The following is a 17,309-nucleotide window of genomic DNA, read 5'->3' as shown; positions in this document are numbered from 1 at the left end:
TAAAACTGAGAATTTGTCAAATGATGTTTTTGACATTCCAAAGAAATTAATGTGCTTTCTGTCGTCCTCTCAATTTTTCATATAGCATACAGAATGCAGCAAATTTAAATCGCTCTGCACCCAATACTTGCTACGTTGACACTGCTTCTTGTAATAAAAATACCAGTGTGAAACTAAAGTGCTAACACCCATATTATCCATCCTACTGCTCCCTTCCACAGGGCTCGACTGCACTACTTCTGGCGTGCATACCATCTCCATCAACAAGACCACTGATTTTTTTTTTTTTACTGCCCAACAGAAATGCAGGTCCAGCAGAAATTATTCTCGTGGACAAATGCCCTTACATAACAATATCACTGGTGTCAATTTGCAGTAGGCTTTTGTGACATATGCTGAGTTCGAACATTAAGAATTACATTGAAGAAAATGTTATACTGCCACTTTCAGCATGAATGCAGAAAATATTTTTCTTGTGAAACACAACTTTTTTTCACACAAAGTAATGAGTGTTATCGACAGAGGATCTGTAATTTATTCCGTATTTCTAGAAGACTTAACATTGTTTCTCTCAAGACACTTCTAATCTTATTGTGTGCCTATGGAATACTATCTCAGTTGTTCAACTAAATTCATGGTTTCCTGTCAGGAAGGTCACTGATTGCAGTAATCCATAGAATGTCAGTGAGTAAAACAAAAACGATAGCCAGTGTTCTCGAAGTAAATGTTAAAGGCCCTCTGTTCTTCCTAATCTACATACGCGATTTAGGAGAATCTAGGCAGCCCTCAGATTGATTGCAGATGAGGCTGTCATTTACCATCTAGCATGGTCAACAGAAGTTCAAAACCAATTGCAAAGTGACTTCAACACAATATTCGTATGTTGCAAAACATGGCAATTGTCTCTAAATAAGGGAAAGTGTGATGTCATCCACATGAGTACGAAAAGAAATCCATTTGATTTTTGTTACATGATACATCACACAAATCTAAATGCTGTAAGTTTCATTTAAATACCCAGGAATTACAATTACGAACAACTTAAATTGAAATGATCACGTAGATAATGTTGGGAAGGTAAACCAAAGACTGTGTTTTATTGGCAGAACACTTAGCAGATGCAACAAATCTACTAAAGAGATTGCCTACACTACACTTGTCTGGCCTCTGCTAGCTGTGCTGCATTGGATCCTTACCAGACAGGATTGATGGAGCACATCGAGAAAGTCCAAATAAGGGCAGCTCTTTTGCATTATCAAAAAATAGGTGAGATAGTGTCACAGGTATGATAAGCAAGTTGGGGTGGCAATCATTAAAACAAAGACTTTTTCATTGCAGTGAGATCCTCACAAAATTTCAATCAAATTTTCCCATCTCAATGTAAAAATATTTTATTGTCATCAACATACATAGGGAGAAACAATCATCATAATAAAATAACAGAAATCAGAGCTTGCACAGAAATATTTAAGTGTTTATTTCTCCCATGTGCTGTTAGAGAGTGGAAAGGTAGAGAGATAGTCTGCAGGTGGTTCAAAGACTTCACTGCCTGGCACTCAATTGTGAATTGCAGAGCAGTCATGTAGATGTGTAGATTTTCCACTGCACAATTTTGTTTTTTCTGTGCACACTCTTGTAGAACATGCCTTTGTTTCTGGGGGCAGAAATCTGTCAGCAAAATGCCATCCTAGAAGTCTATTGCTACGCACATTTTGGGGAGCAGCAGTACGTTGATGTGTACTCCCTTTCTTCAAATCTCCTCACCTAACTGAAGAAGAAAATTTGCCACATGACAGGCTTTGTTCTGATTATTTCTTGTTTTTCAGTACATCTGTGTTTTTATAAAGGTGGCAAAAAAGTTTTTTCCACTATTTCATTTGCAGTCTCTTGAAAGGCTTGTTAGATATGAATTGTCCATCCCTGTGTACGCCAGTCTTATTGAGATTGTAGCTAGAAATGCATACGGTTTTATCTTCTTTGTCATGCCTGTATTACTGCAAACCTCTACTTCTGTTTTTGTCATCTTGTGAAGACTTGACAAACACAGAGCAATTCCTGAGACCCTCCCCTTCAGAGTCAATAAATGTTTCTTCCTCATAAATATAGTCATCTTTCTTTAGCTTTCTGTTAAGTGCACCTTGTTTAGGAAGCCCTCTACAATTTGGTATGCACATTCCCACAGCCTTGGTCTCATTCTCCCACAGAAAATTGAAACAGCTGGTGAACTGTAACACCTGTTCACATAAATGTGTCTTCACTTGTTGAGTTAGCCAGACCAAAGTCTCTGAAAAACAGTGGTGACAATTGTCTTCCTGCCCTTTACCTGTGCGAACTCCTAGTGCATCAAACACATCTTGTCTTCAAATTGCATAGGGTAAACAGTTTGATACCATAGTTGTCAGATGTGTCTTTATAAAGACATGGAAAATAACTCTTCCCCTGAATTCACACACATGCCTTCATCAATGGTAAAATTTTCCTCAGGTGAAAATAATGCTGAAAACTGTGAAAGTAAATGATTTTATGCATGGCATCATGGCCAGGCTCGTTTCTTCACATGTATGAGGCATTGTCATTCAAATGCAAGCAAGAGTGAATAGTGAAAAATCTATTTCTAATGGTGTGTAAACTAAGTTATTTGTATACCAGTCAACACACAGTCTTTACTAGGCACATATGGATCATAACAGCAAAGAATAAGTACATTTCATGAAGTTTTAGCCCAGCCCATGTGCTCCATATGCCTGTGGATTTCATGCTATTTAATCTTATGTTATCTGAAATGGATTTTGTATACTTGTTAATTTCTGCCTTTATGTGCTTTATCCTTGATTCAGGTAAAAATTGAAAAAATATTGAAAGGGCTGCTGCTGTCATCCACTTCTGCAACAGATCCACGTTATTCTTTGAGTTTGGGCAATGAGGGTTGCTCGTCTAATGTAATACATCCTAATTCCACTTCTGAAAATTTTGCAGCACTACAATGTCTCTTATACGAGATGGCTCTAATGAAATACTACCTTGGCTGTTAGGAGGTGCAAGTGTATTATGCACTGTTTAAGGTGGAATAATGTCTGAAAACACAATGGAATATAACTTACATAGTAGATTTCTCAAGCAAAATAATGTAGAACAATGGAACATTAAACTTACTTTTTTTAGATAATTGTATTCAGTTTCAAAAACTTTTTGGAACTAGAGGCCTCAACTGGTTCATTCAAAATCTTCCCTATATTAGCACTGGTTAAAAACTTTTGACATGTTTACCAGAATACACTCTGCTAGCACAACAAGAAACCTGTGACAACTACGCTGCCACACATCAGTGCAGGGCAAGTGAGGATTGTACTTAAGAATGCCAAAATAGTTTTAGAAACATTCATATGACAGCAGCACCATGCAAAGGCCAGTTCACAGTGCTCCAAACCTGAAGAGAAACCGCGATCAGAATGAGAACCGTGAGAATGCAGAAGAATGAGCAGAGCTCAAGCATGCAATGCTCCCAGTGTTCCTGCAACATGATCTGTGCTCCAACTTGGGACTCAACGTGTTGATGACTCTGGCTTGGCCCGTTAGTGTATAGAGGAAAGTAATTATTTGATTCTATCTTGTCCTCTGGGTGTAAAACACTTTTTTGTCTGGGGACTTTTAAAATGGCAAATGTGCAGTGACAGTACTGCTTGCAACTGTTTACAACAATGATATAGTTTTGGACTAATGTTACAGAATAAACATAGTGGAGAGATACCTGAAGTATAACTAGCTGATTATAATACTCCAGAGTGGCAAAAAACAAATACACTAATTCCCATACCTATTTCATTCAATGTGCTAACATTTTCCTGCACTTTAAACACTCATTGGGGAATTTTTTTTCTTTATTTAATAACATAGTTAGCACAAAGAACAGTACTGTGACAAAACAGAAGATAAACTTTCAGAGTACAAGGAAGTGTGGAACCAGACAGCAAAGGCGCTATGTGAAACCAAGTCACAAAATAATTCTACATTACTCAGTCAGAATTCAAAAGGAACAACAGCAAGAACTTTCACAGAACCTTCTAGCAGCAGGTAAACAGCTATCAACCACTAAGTTTGAACTTCATAAGCAATGATGATAAACTGGCAGTGAACAATAAAGACAACAGAGTGATCCAACCCAACTACTTAGATAAACTGCGCAACTGGAAAGACATCAGAGACAAATGTCTGAGAATAGTTCCAGGGTGCAGGAACAATGATTTATTTCTTCCTACTTATGAAAAACTTATGATGATAATTGCAGAACTAAACCACTGGGGAAGACGGTCACAGGGGAAATAATGAAAAATTATCACCACTAATGCCCTAAGTCAAAGAGATGGGAATGATATGGGAAACTTGAGTGATACCTGGCAAATGTAAAACAGTGCTTATTCACCTTCTATATGAAATTGGAGATAGAACTGACACCAACAATTAACATAGTATTTCTATCACATCTAAAATGTAGACGATATCCTCTAAAGCACTGCAGTCTTGGCTGGTGGAGTAAGTAGATCATCAAGTTGGTTTCAGGAAAGGAAGGTCCTGTGACAAGCACATCTGGAGACTGAAAGAGATCAGAAAATTACATCTCTAAAGATCTGGTAATGGTCATCATCGCAACGAGAAAGCCTATGATTTTGTCGACCAAAAGACATTGTTTTACACTTTGATAGAATTGGTAGAGGACACAAAAATCTCCAACGAAACAAAGTACATAACCAACAGCCTAACAGAGAGAGAGAGAGAGAGTGAGTGTGTGTGTGTGTGTGTGTGTGTGTGTGTGTGTGTGTGTGTGTTTGAGGTTTACGGGCGCTAAACAGCGTGGTCATCAGCGCCCAAATGCATAAAAACAGGAACAGATGCAGTGAAGGGACTAAGACGGACAGCGAACAAGGAGAACGGCTAAAAGACACAGACCTGACGCAGTTCCAAATCCTCACATACAGAGGCAAAACAAGAAAAGAAACGCACTACAAAAGGAAAGGAAACACAAGGAAAAGAGAACAGAAACCGAAGGGAAACAAGGAGGTAATCGTGACTGGCGGACCTCTTACCTAAAACCTGGGTGAGCCAGTCACCCAGCAGCACATTAAAAACCTCTCCCTAAAATCCGAGGCAACAAACTGGACAGGACACAAAACCGTAAAACCTTAACCACAGTCCTTGCGTCATCTTGCAAAATAGAGGGCAAATCCGGAGGCAAAGAAACCACCGCCCTCTGGTCAGAGAATAAAAGACAGTCAAGTAAAATGTGGCGGACAGTAATCTGGACGCCACAAGCACTGCAGATTGGGGGGTCGTCCCGCCGGAGTAAAGAACCATGCGTTAAGGGACTGTGCCCGATGTGGAGGCGAGTGAGGAGAACCTCATCCCGCCTGCATGATTGGTAGGACGTACGCCATGGCCGCGTGGTGCCCTTCACCAGACGCAGCTTATTTTCACTGAATGCCAGCCACTCCTCTTCCCACTGATGCATAACACGAAAACCCAGGAGGGAGGTAACAGAATGGAGGGGGACGGCACATTCAACAACGTGAGGGAGGGAACATGCATCTTTGGCAGCCACATCCGCCAGTTCATTTCCCCTAATACCCATGTGCCCCGGCACCCAGCAGAAAGAAACCACCTTCCCCTCCCATTGCAGGTGAAGTAGGGCATCATGAATGTTCTGGACGACCGTATCCGCTGGGTACAAGTGTTGCATGGTCTGAAGGGCACTCAGGGAGTCAGAACAGATGAGAAACTAAAGACTGCGAACATATCTAATCTGCTCCAATGCCCGCAAGATCGCAAACAATTCAGCATCAAAGATGGTAAATGCCGCAGGAAACCGTAACTTGATGACTCGATCACGGAAAACAACAGCACAACCAACAGAGTCCCCCTGTTTAGAGCCATCCGTAAACACTGGTACATGGTCGGGATGCTGGTGTAAAATATCGGAAAATAAGGAGGTAAAAACAAACGCAGGAGTGCAGCTCTGCCGGTACTCCGACAAGTCTAAAGGGACGCTGGGCCTCTGGAGCAACCAGGGAGGCAGGCGGGTAAAACCTTGGAGTTGGGGGGCCCACACGCTCCACACCAAGGGACTCAAGCAAATGCTTGGCACGAATCCCAAATGGTCTCGTTGCCCTGGGACGACTGGAAGAGAGATGTTCCATAGGCGGTTGGGCAACGGTAGGGTACGCAGGGGAGGTAGGACAGGCAAGGAATTGACACACCCGTCCCACCATGAGGAGTTTCCGCCGGATGGTGAGCGGCGGTTCCCCTGCCTCAGCACACAGGCTGGGGATGGGACTGGTACGGAAGGCACCAGTGGCCAGCCTGATACCCTCATGGTGTACTGCATCAAGAATCTTTAGATACGAAGGCCTTGCTGACCCACACACGGTGCAACCAGTCAAGACGCGATCGGACGAAAGCCCTATATAAAACTGCAGCAGACGCGCCCGATCTGCTCCCCAGGACCGAAGGTTCAGACACTTCAAAATATTCAGTGCCTTCAGGGCCCGCACCTTGAGGTCTTTAAGGTGAGGCAACCACGACAACTTGGAATCAAAAGTGAAGCCCAGGAACCTCACAGTGTCTCTAAAAGGAAGAAGGGTGTCCCTCAGACGCAATTCACGGGAGGTAAAAAGACGTCGAGAACGATTAAAATGAACAAACACACATTTGTCTGCAGAAAAGGTAAAACCCGTCTTCACAGTCCATGCCTCTAATCGCTTTATTGTAAGCTGCAACTGCCGACTAGCAGTGACAAGACTGGAGGAAGAACAGAAAACAGCAAAATCGTCCACAAACAAGGAGCATTGGGCAGGACTCTGGAGAGTGGACGCGATACTGTTAATGGCGACAGCAAAAGGGTGACACTTAAAATGCTTCCCTGAGGAACACCATTCTCCTGCACGTACAAATCAGATAGCACATCACCAACCCGATATCGAAAGAGGCGGTGGGAAAGAAAGGACCGAATGAAGCTGGGGAGACGGCCACGAAAGCCCCACTGATGGAGTTGATTGAGGATAAGGCGGCGCCAAGTAGTGTCATATGCCTTATTAATATCAAAGAATAAACCTAGACAATGCTGGTTACGTAGGAAGGCCTGCTGGATGGCCGCCTCAAGCAGGGTCAATTTGTCTATAGTTGAACGACATCTCCGAAAGTCACACTGAGAGGGGCTGAGGAGCTGCCTGGTCTCGAGCAGCCAAACCAGGCGATGGTTGACCATGCATTCCAACGTCTTTCCGACAGAGGTCATCAAAGCAATACTTCGATAACTACTGGGATGCGTTCGGTCCTTCCCCAGTTTGAGGAGGGGAATCAAAATCACCTCCCTCCAAGAGTCAGGGTACGTGCCGGATAACCATATCATATTAAAACAATTCAGGAGAACTTCCTTGGATGGCAGCAACAAGTGCTGCAGCATGCTGTACCAGATTTGATCATGACCAGGTGCAGTATCATGAGCCACAGACAACGCCGAATCCAGTTCCCACATTGTGAAGGGGCGGTTGTAGGGTTCAGAATTTGGAGACCGGAAGTCCAAGTGACCCCTCTCGATAGCAGTGCGGTAGCGGCAGCAATGTCTCTCGGTGCCGTGAGGAAACATCCCCGATGCAGCAATGCCGTGACAGGTAGTTGGCTGAGTTTCCCGGAAATCATCCTGATGGCTTCCCATACTTTCGTAGAACTAGTGGAACGGGAGATGGATTTGAAGAACGATTGCCATGACCGTCATTTGCTCTCTTTAATCACTCGCCGCACTTTGGCCCTTGCCACCCGAAAGGCCGCAAGATTGTCAGCTGAGGGACGGCACTTGAAGCGGCGCAGAGCTGCACGGCGGGCTCGGATGGCGGAGCGGCACTCAGTGGTCCACCAAGGGACAGGACGCCTCTTGGGATGACCGGATGACCATGGGATTGACAATTCAGCAGCATGGGAGATCACGGCTGTAACATGGTCTACCCATTCGTGGACGCTGGCACGGTGTTCCAAAACAGCCAGTTGGCTGAAAAGTGTCCAGTCAGCTCTGCAGAGGTGCCACTGGGACAGCACTGGTAATGCCACAGCCTCATCCAGGAAGCAAATCCAAAGGGGGAAGTGGTCACTAGAATGGAGGTCAGCAGCAACCTCCTACAGAGCAGAATCTGCGAGTGCTGGAGAGCAAAAGGAAAGGTCAATAGCCGATGACGACCCGGAAGCAGTACAGAAATGAGTGGGAGCACCAGAGTTGAGGATGCACAGTTCTTCACACATCATGAGGCTTTCCAGAATGCGACCGCTGGGGCAAGTAGTCGAAGAGCCCCATAAGACATTATGAGCATTGAAGTCCCCCAGAAGAAGAAATGGGCGGGGGAGTTGGCTAATAAGGTCTGTGAGAGCCTCAGAGTCTAATGCATCCTGAGGTGGTAAATAAACTGAACAGACTGTGAGCCTCCGACCCACAAGAAGGTCAACTGCAACCGCTTGCAAGTCTGTAACGAGAGGGAGCTCAGATGAGTGGTGCATATCACGGACAAAAACCGCAACACAACCCTTTGCCCTTTCCTACGTCAGATCATCTTTTCGATATACGGTATAGCCCCGTAAAGAAGGAGCATCAGTGGCCCAAAAATGTGTCTCTTGGAGACATAAGCACAAAGGGCACTCTCATACAAGGAGTTGTAATTCGGCCACATGCGTCATGAACCCATTCAGGTTCCACTGTAATATGGGAGCCAGTGATCAGGCTGGCTGAACTTTCACCCTGCCTCTGTGCTTTGGAGGAGAGCCCGTACTGGCCGGAGATTTATTCCTGGGGCGAGAAGATCGCCCCCCGGTCGACTTCATCAATGTCCATCAGCTCCGATGACTACCCACGGGAGATGTCAGACAGTACGATGGCCTCGTCATCGGACCGACTCTGACTAGTCTCCTCAGGTGTCAAAACCTTCACCTTCGGCGTCTTTGTCTTGGGGGGGCTTAGAATGAAGAGCCTTGTCAACAGTTGGAGCTTGACTCACCTGGGCAGAAAGCACCATATGGGGAGAGTCAAGAAGTACCCCAATGTCAGCAAACCATGGCCTTGTCCGACGTTGCGGGGAGAAGTGACTATCCCATTGCACCCCAACGTAGTATGCCCAAAGTGCTGACATTTAAAACAGCGCATTGGGTTGGGGAAATATGGTCGTACTGGCAAACTTAAGAACCCTGCTTTAACATTCTCTGGGAGTCTCGGGCAACTGAACGTGAGAATAAACGAGTCGGATTTGACGAGGTCCCCATCGACCCGTTTCATAATATGCTGCACGTCAACAATACCTTCGTCAGCCCACTCCAATTTCAATTCGTCTGTGGGGATATCCACCAAGTCCCTACATGTCACAACACCCTTACTATAGTTCAAAGTGGAGCGGAGCTCTGTCTCAATAGCGTACTCTCTGAAACAGGTTGCTTTCCGAAGAGAAGCGACTTGACGGGAACTAGAAGTCTCAACTAACAGAGTCCCATTGCGCAGTCGCTTCACAGATTTCAGTGTTCCTGCAATTCCCTCAAATCCTTGTGGATGTAAAAGGGAGAAACCCTCTCAAAGCTACCCTCCTTCAGTTTAATAATCAAAAACACATTCTGATTGTCAGCATGTGCTCTGTTACGACAGTCTGATAAATCTCTAGCAACATCAGGCGCTGGAGGTCTCGCAGCACGAAGTCACTTTTCGATGGGGTGTGTTTTCCTACCAGTGGCCAAACCAATCCACTGGTAGGGGGAAATGTAGAGGTCGAAGGGTCCATTGCGGTCCCACGAGCAGCTAGGGAACTAAAGGTCTGCTCAGACAGAGCCCCACGTGCCTGAGTAAGCCTTATACAACCGGGGTGCGGCAGGTGCCCCAGAGGTTGCCTGCTTACGACTGTTCCACCCCAACAGCCATGCATCTTATAGGTGCGGAGCACACCGTAAGATTGAGGGGTTTTTATAGAGGTTGGCCTTCCTCGCAATCCAGGCAGTCAAGCCAAGACTACCATTCCCCGCAGTACACAACATTCCACCACTGTGCCATATGGTGGTCGCTGAAGCATGTCCGGGGGTTACAGTGACAGGAGACTGGCGGCGCTGACCAGTCCCCAGCTCAGGAGCCCGAGGTCGCCAAGCCCGTACTCAGCAAATGAATGCTGAGCCCCTGGGGGCAGCCTAACAGTACCTCATCACCTATCACCAGAGTACAATCGAAAAGAAAGTGGGAAATGTCAGACATCTTGGTGAAATAATGCAGATGAAAATTAGTCAGAAAGAAGTTAATGACAGCAGGAGACAGGAAATGGTTATTGCTTTTCACAGGCCACACACATTATACAAGACAAAGGCAGCACCAAGGAAAGCTAAATTCAGGCACTGTAACACAATGATCAAAACATCATGTCTATATCGAAGTGGATGCCTCAGAATGACAGGGCAGGCTGGCTGGCTGGCTGGCTGGCTGTGAAAAGCTAAGAAATTTGAGTGCAAGATCATTTGAAAACTAAATACACACGGATGTTGAATAGCCAATAAGAGTTAACAAGAAAAAGTTCTACGGACATCTGTTCAGGATGGATACAATGCAACTAACAAGTAGATTCATTGGACAAGAAACCTTATGTCTCCAACACATGGTTTAGTTAAGTAAGGAAGGACCTCAATAATATTGGACTGAATCAGTAAGACATCCTTAACTGATCCAAGTACAAACCTCAGACCAACAATGTTACGGGCTTCCACAAAGAGAAAATGCAGAACAGCAGCTGGACACAGGAGAGAATGCAGGCAACCAGATAAAAAGTTAAATTCGTTTCGGCTGCCAAAAAGGCTTCCACAAATGCCTTGTCACTGTGTGTGTGTGTGTGTGTGTGTGTGTGTGTGTGTGTGTGTGTGTGTAGCCGAGAAGAAGAAAAAAAATCCTGAATTTTTCCCAGTTAAAAATGCAGTTTACCCCAATGAAAATATAACATGCCACATGAGAAAATACATTTTTTCCGTGTTATGTGGCAACAGACTTTCCTTCCGAGGTGTAAGACACAGCAAAATCCTTTGAATGATAAAGGTTTTGTACACTGGTGCAGAACTTCCCAGCACTTTAGGTAATGAAACCCAGCAAAAACCAACAGATTTTGGGAAGATATTTGATGCTTGACAACATATATACTGCATATTTTAGTATTACAAAAGTATAAATACAGATTTCAGGAAATACAGCAAGGTAGCTTCCAAAGCACTGAAATAGAGATTGTGATGCAATTTTGCCAGCCAATCATAGCTCACATCACGTGAGCTGGCCAGCCAACGACAGCAGATATTCTGAGCGTAGGACACATGATGTGTCAGCCAATAACGTGACTTAAGTAGCTCAAACACACAAATAGCAAAAGTTAATGGTTTAAATTCATATACATACAGTATAGCTACAAGATACTAAAATGTTGGTCTTTTTTTAGTGCATGTTACTCTCCAAAACACAACAAACACAACAAAATTTTAAATAATGACATAAATGACTTGTCTTTTGGGCCAGAATTTTTTCCAAGTGGCTGGTCCTGAAAGTGTTAAGGTTTGAATGAGAGTCAGAAACTTCATGACTTAAGGAATTCATCACACATTCTCATCACACACAACATAATTCCTCTTGTGTAAAGGGAAACTTACTTTGAAAGTAACACTTCTCAAACCACCATTCACACTTCTCCCCGTGACCTGTTAGAAACATAAACAATTATGTCACGCTCATCAAAAGTTGTTTTTGTTATGAAGTATTGCATACTCTCCATCCTACAGTCTTTGACACATTTTGCTATCGGCCGACACTTGAGTGTACTGTGTTTTGTTGTTCTAAATGGCACATTTTTTGCAACTAAAGCTGCAGTAGCAGGCTAAAGTAAAATTCTTTGTTAGAGTGTCAGTTCTTACCAGTCAAAAATTAAAAAAATTGCAAACTAAAACAATGAAAAATTTCTGGAATTCTAAAAAATTCCTAGGTTTTTCCCAGATTTCTCCCGGATGATAAAATTCCTGTGGATTTCCCAGGGTATATACACCCTGCTTATAGTTACCCGATGTAGTCTCTAATGGCCCTCAACAAGAATAAAGACGCTCAGTTATATTATTGTTAGATCAATTGAAAATCATTTGAGTGTAGAAACTGGAATCAAACAGCAAGGACTAGCACTTTCCAAATAACAGGTGTTTCAGAGAGGTTTTGGAAAGGGGCAAATATTAATCCTATGATCTGTAAGTGAGGACATTTATGAACTGAAAAAATTACAATCTGAAGATTGCCAATACTGGTTTATGAAAGTGAATAATTACCTTAGCCCTGATACAACTGAAGTATGAGAGATGCTTTTGACCCGCAAGAAAGGAACTGTTACATTTTCTTATTTAGTTTCATACTCACCTTCTTTTGCATAATACAATTAAAAATTAATACCCATGATAGCATACATAGCCTCCAATATACACCTAAGGAACTGACTACATCACAGGACCCTACCAATATGCCACTGAATATGGGCTTGACTGACTTCAGCTACAACACACCAAATATTGTACATTACAATGGCACTGGCTAAAATGAAGGGACCAAATTTACCTGTCTTGTTAAGGCGAGACATAAAATCAACTGCTTGATTATAAGCACCCTGCAGAGCATCTATTGTAATTACTGGTTCAAGTTTCTGCCAACGGTTGTCATCATTAAGCCAGGAATGGCATACAACAGCCACTTGCGTGCCCAGTGGCTTTGTCAAGACCAACACATCCCCAGGCTTAGCTTCATTCGGCCTGAAAAGAAATATGCTTGAAGTGGACAGTTATGAAAGCTGCCATATTGTTTTATGTATTCAGTTCAATGCTTACAAAATGAAATGTGCAGTATCATAAAACATACAGATAGACAGACAACAGAGGATCCAGGATTATTTTAACCACTACTAACTGGAGCAGTTATTCATTAATTCAGTACACAGCTGCTGAGCAGCAGTGCTCTTCAAACAGACAAACTAACAATTTTTGACTGTATGAAAACTATGTTTCATAATGGTGAAGTAATTCATTGAATAGTCCAATTTTTCAGTGAACTTACTTAACTCTGATCCATTAGTTTCTTTATGTTACAAACAACTGTTTGTCGAGGTCAATCAGTTAACAAACTGATTGACTTGGGAGGTCTAAGTCGTGGATGTGTTCAAAAATCAGAATGATTACTGATGACCTGAAGACCAGTAGTGGAAATATGTTTATTTAAAAAAAAATCCTCTTGTGCACATTAGTTACTAATAATGGTATTGGCACATGAATCACTTCTGATGAACAAATTCCAAACAACAGCAAATAACAGCTAGTTGTTATACACCATGAATTACAAGACAAATTTTTCCAAGAAAGTAGAAGCAAAACAATGTCAGAATTTAAGCTGTGAAGGCATGTAATGACTAGTGGTTTGCTGTTGAGTGTTCACCTGCACAAGGTAGTAACTGACACACAGGCAAGGAATTCAGATAAAGATTTCATACACCAAATGTACCCTTCACCTCTCATCTGAACGGTAGTAATTTTCATATTTTATTTGAGCTCTAACAAGATTTTCAGGAATACATTTTTCTTAAAAATATAAATAATATTGATATTCCAAACTGCCTGATTAACCCTATCCAGATTATTATTCACATATAGGAAATGTTAAACATTAACACATCTGATGAAACCAAACATTTGCTATTTTCCTGCAAAAACTTCCAGTGTAAACTTTTCATTACCAAATTTACTTAAGACAGAAATATCTCCACACAGCTACCAACCTGTAGAAAGTGTACACTGTATGTTAAATTATAGGAGAGGCTCTACCGAAAGATTGAAGAACATATGCACCATATGCTACAATTATTTCTGTCAATGCAACATTTCTACAGCTACCTCTACATCTACATCTACATCCATACTCCACAAGGCACCTGACTGTGTGTGGCGGAAGTACCTTGAGTACCTCTATCGGTTCTCCCTTCTATTCCAGTCTCGTATTGTTCGTGGAAAGAAGGATTTCACAGTTGTTACTGTCCTATTTATACAGTAGATTTCACCAATGAAATATTTTTTATCAACTGAGTGTTGCTTGACATTTCTGTATTTCTTAGCAAAATTCTCTAGGAATGATCAGTTCATTATCTTCATAAAAAAAATCAACTCCCCCTGCCACTCCTAAGAATATCCCTTTATTGTTAAGAAAGAACTGTTTCAGGTCAAGTTATTTCTGTTCTCAAAATACAGTAAAACTGAGTTAACTAAACTCTGTTCAACTGAACCCCAGGTTACCCAAAATGCCTCCAAAAATTTAAAAGAACTGTACTGTTAGAAATAATTGAAGATGAGAACTTGCTGGGCTGTGGTTAGTACGGAGTGGTCAATGCCTGATCTTGAATTGCTTCCCCATCCATGAACTTACCAGTCTAGACGAAGCTACACTGCCAACAATAGTGCATTCAAGAGATTGTTTATTTACATTGCATGTGTGTATTTTTATTATGATACAAAGTATTAAGTACAGTTCAATGTATATTAATGTACTGTAATTACAAAAATGTAATTTTATCTTTAATAAAGAAAAGAAGTGTAGCCTACAAAGAAATTTTTTAAGACATTGACCTTCAAAACTTTTCAAAAATGCATACTGTTATTACAGTACCAAACACTGTAGTAGATATTTTATGTTCATGACTTAATTGAAGAAACTGTTATCCAAAATGACTTCCCCCTTTAGTTGGGTTAACTGGGGCTATACTGTGTTCTCAAGTCTGCAGTAAAATGATGTAAATTTTTTTTTCCTTCAAATTCTCCCTTGACGTGCCTCTTGCAGCAGTGAATATTAGTGTGGCCATCGTATGATGTCATACCAATAATACTCTGTTTGTTGCGAATTAGAGAACCCTACATTTATGGACAAGACACCCACAGAAAGAAAAATTAAATTAATCCTAGGCTGTAGCTGTATTGTAATCCTCTAGCTACCAAAATTCGTCCTGTTCATATTTTTGGTAGAAATGGATGTCAAAGGCAATTTGGGAACACTGTAATCACAAGTACAAGTAGTAGTACAACATTTAGTCCTCGATAGCTATGTTGTGCAGCAAGTGCAGATGGTAAAATTTCCAATTAGAGTAACTAAGTTTGATTCTCGGTCTAGATGCTTTTTTTTATTCTCTAGTTTTGATCTACCCAAAAATACTGTAGTATACACTGTTTCTTAAAAAGTACAATCATCCAGTTAAGTTTTTTTAACACTGAACATAATAATCATTGGTCAGATACATCAAAAATATTCATGAACAGGAATAGCCAGTAAAAATAAATTATCTGTTGTAGGGCGGAAATGATTACAAAGACTATCAACATGGGGATGTCAAACATACATAAATGTAGTTCAGAGGGACCACCAGTAATGCTTTAAATACACTATCGGTGACAACATTTCAATGGACCAGAGTGCACATAAGGATTTAGTTCATGGAATAAAATAGAGTAAACATCTAAAGCTCAAATAAGTCTCTAAAAGATGAATGATAAAAACCATTGTATTATACATTCTGTGATAGTATTACATAATTACATGTGTTTTGTATATTGCATCTAGACCCTGTCTGAACTCTCAAATTAGTGTTTTCTATTGTAAAACACTACCCACTACAGTAACTGTGCAACAATCCTCGACATTACTGAATGAAGATACTTTTCATACAAGTGATTATACTGCTGCCAAACTACCTTTCTTTGATATCCATTTTCTACTGAAAATACACATGCGATACAATTTTGGTACAGACTTTTTCACACTGATACGTGTGTGTGTGTGTGTGTGTGTGTGTGTGTGTGTGTGTGTGTGTGTGTGTGTGTGCGCGCGCGCGCGTTTTACACTTGACATTTTCATGCAAGGAACAAAAGCAAAACCACAAAAACCCTGTATGTTATTGTTAACCAAAGAGAGGGAAGAAGAAAAGTAAACCATTGTACACCAGATGTGTGGAAGCACATGGGCACATTTAAAATACCACAAAAGTCCACTAGATTTTGATACGAACTCACTACCATATCCCAGTCCAGGCCACCCCTTGAACAAGGCTATGGATTAATAACAGACAAATCAGTTTTACACAACTACTGATGAAAATATGCAGTTTAACTACCAGCTGAATTAGACTTCAAACAATTATGCCCATGTTTGAGCCACAAAATTAAGACCTAACCAGGACCAATATTATACAGTTCTCTTCAACATCAACACAGAGGTTTTATTAGGAGCAAAAGTTCAAAAGCTAATGCAATTTTCTGATCTTTAAGTGTACATAGGTGACACCCGTAAATCATCTTCAGGTGGGTGGTAGTTTTTCTGCATTTTTTCCTAGTTTCTGTTTAGGAATTTCCATTACTGTCAGTTGCTTACCCTTTTTTAAATGTGAAAGAACAAAAATACTAAACCAACAGCACCCCAGTATCAAACAGGAATAAAGTACAGAATAATATGAAAAACAACAACAAAATCTACTAGGTTAATGTAAATTGTTTTACTAACAAGTGTGTGTAAAATTAAGACAGACACTTCAATACGCACATAACAAATTCATCTTGAGTACAAACACTTGTTGCAACGCCTCCGATAATACACCAAGGATTAATTCCAGTGTGGCCACCAGTCACACGGGTGCCTGCTCGCTTAGCACAATTCTGAAACAACCAACCATTGTACTGTACTTTGATACTATCTTACATTACACACAATTCAATTTATTTAATATAGTCCACTATCGAGGAAAGAGAGCAATGAAATCAGCTTATAATTTATTGCACAATCATAATAATATAGGACACTATGCATTATACTCACTTGAGCAATACATGTAATGAGAGAAAACATGGAGAAAGGAGGAGTTGCCATATATGTCAAAAGTTATCATTGTGCAAAAAGTATAGACACAAAAAAGTTTTGTGTAGAGACACATGTGCCTGTGAGCTTAAATTAAATAAAGGCACATTTATAATTGTAACTGTATATAGGTCCCCATCAGAAAATTTTCATCTATTTCTGAAAAATTTGGACTCCTTGTTGTGCTATCTGTCAGACAGGGGGAAGCAAATTATTATTTGTGGGGACTTCAATGTAGATTCTCTGAAAGAGGGTAATAGGAAAAATGACCTTGAAGTATTACTTGGTTCTTTCAATTTGACACCCGTTATTGATTTTCCTACTCGGGTGGTAAAGGATAGCAGCTCACTGATAGATAACTTCT

At 41.4% G+C, this 17,309-nt stretch overlaps 1 protein-coding gene across 2 annotated transcripts in view; it reads right to left on the bottom strand.

The window, feature by feature from the left end:
* LOC126185118 (selenide, water dikinase 1-like) overlaps nt 1–17,309 on the bottom strand; it is a 165,765-nt gene that overhangs the window by 44,441 nt on the left and 104,015 nt on the right. For both annotated transcript variants that reach the window (XM_049927937.1, XM_049927936.1), the window contains exons 4-5: nt 16,634–16,746; nt 12,626–12,816 (exon numbers count right to left, since the gene is read on the bottom strand). In XM_049927937.1, the coding sequence (XP_049783894.1) occupies nt 12,626–12,816; nt 16,634–16,746 (304 nt within the window). The remainder of the gene's footprint in view (nt 1–12,625; nt 12,817–16,633; nt 16,747–17,309) is intronic.

Source organism: Schistocerca cancellata, chromosome 4, assembly GCF_023864275.1.
Source record: "Schistocerca cancellata isolate TAMUIC-IGC-003103 chromosome 4, iqSchCanc2.1, whole genome shotgun sequence".
In the NCBI taxonomy this organism is placed as follows: domain Eukaryota; kingdom Metazoa; phylum Arthropoda; class Insecta; order Orthoptera; family Acrididae; genus Schistocerca; species Schistocerca cancellata.
This window is presented reverse-complemented; position numbering and strand designations above follow the sequence as displayed.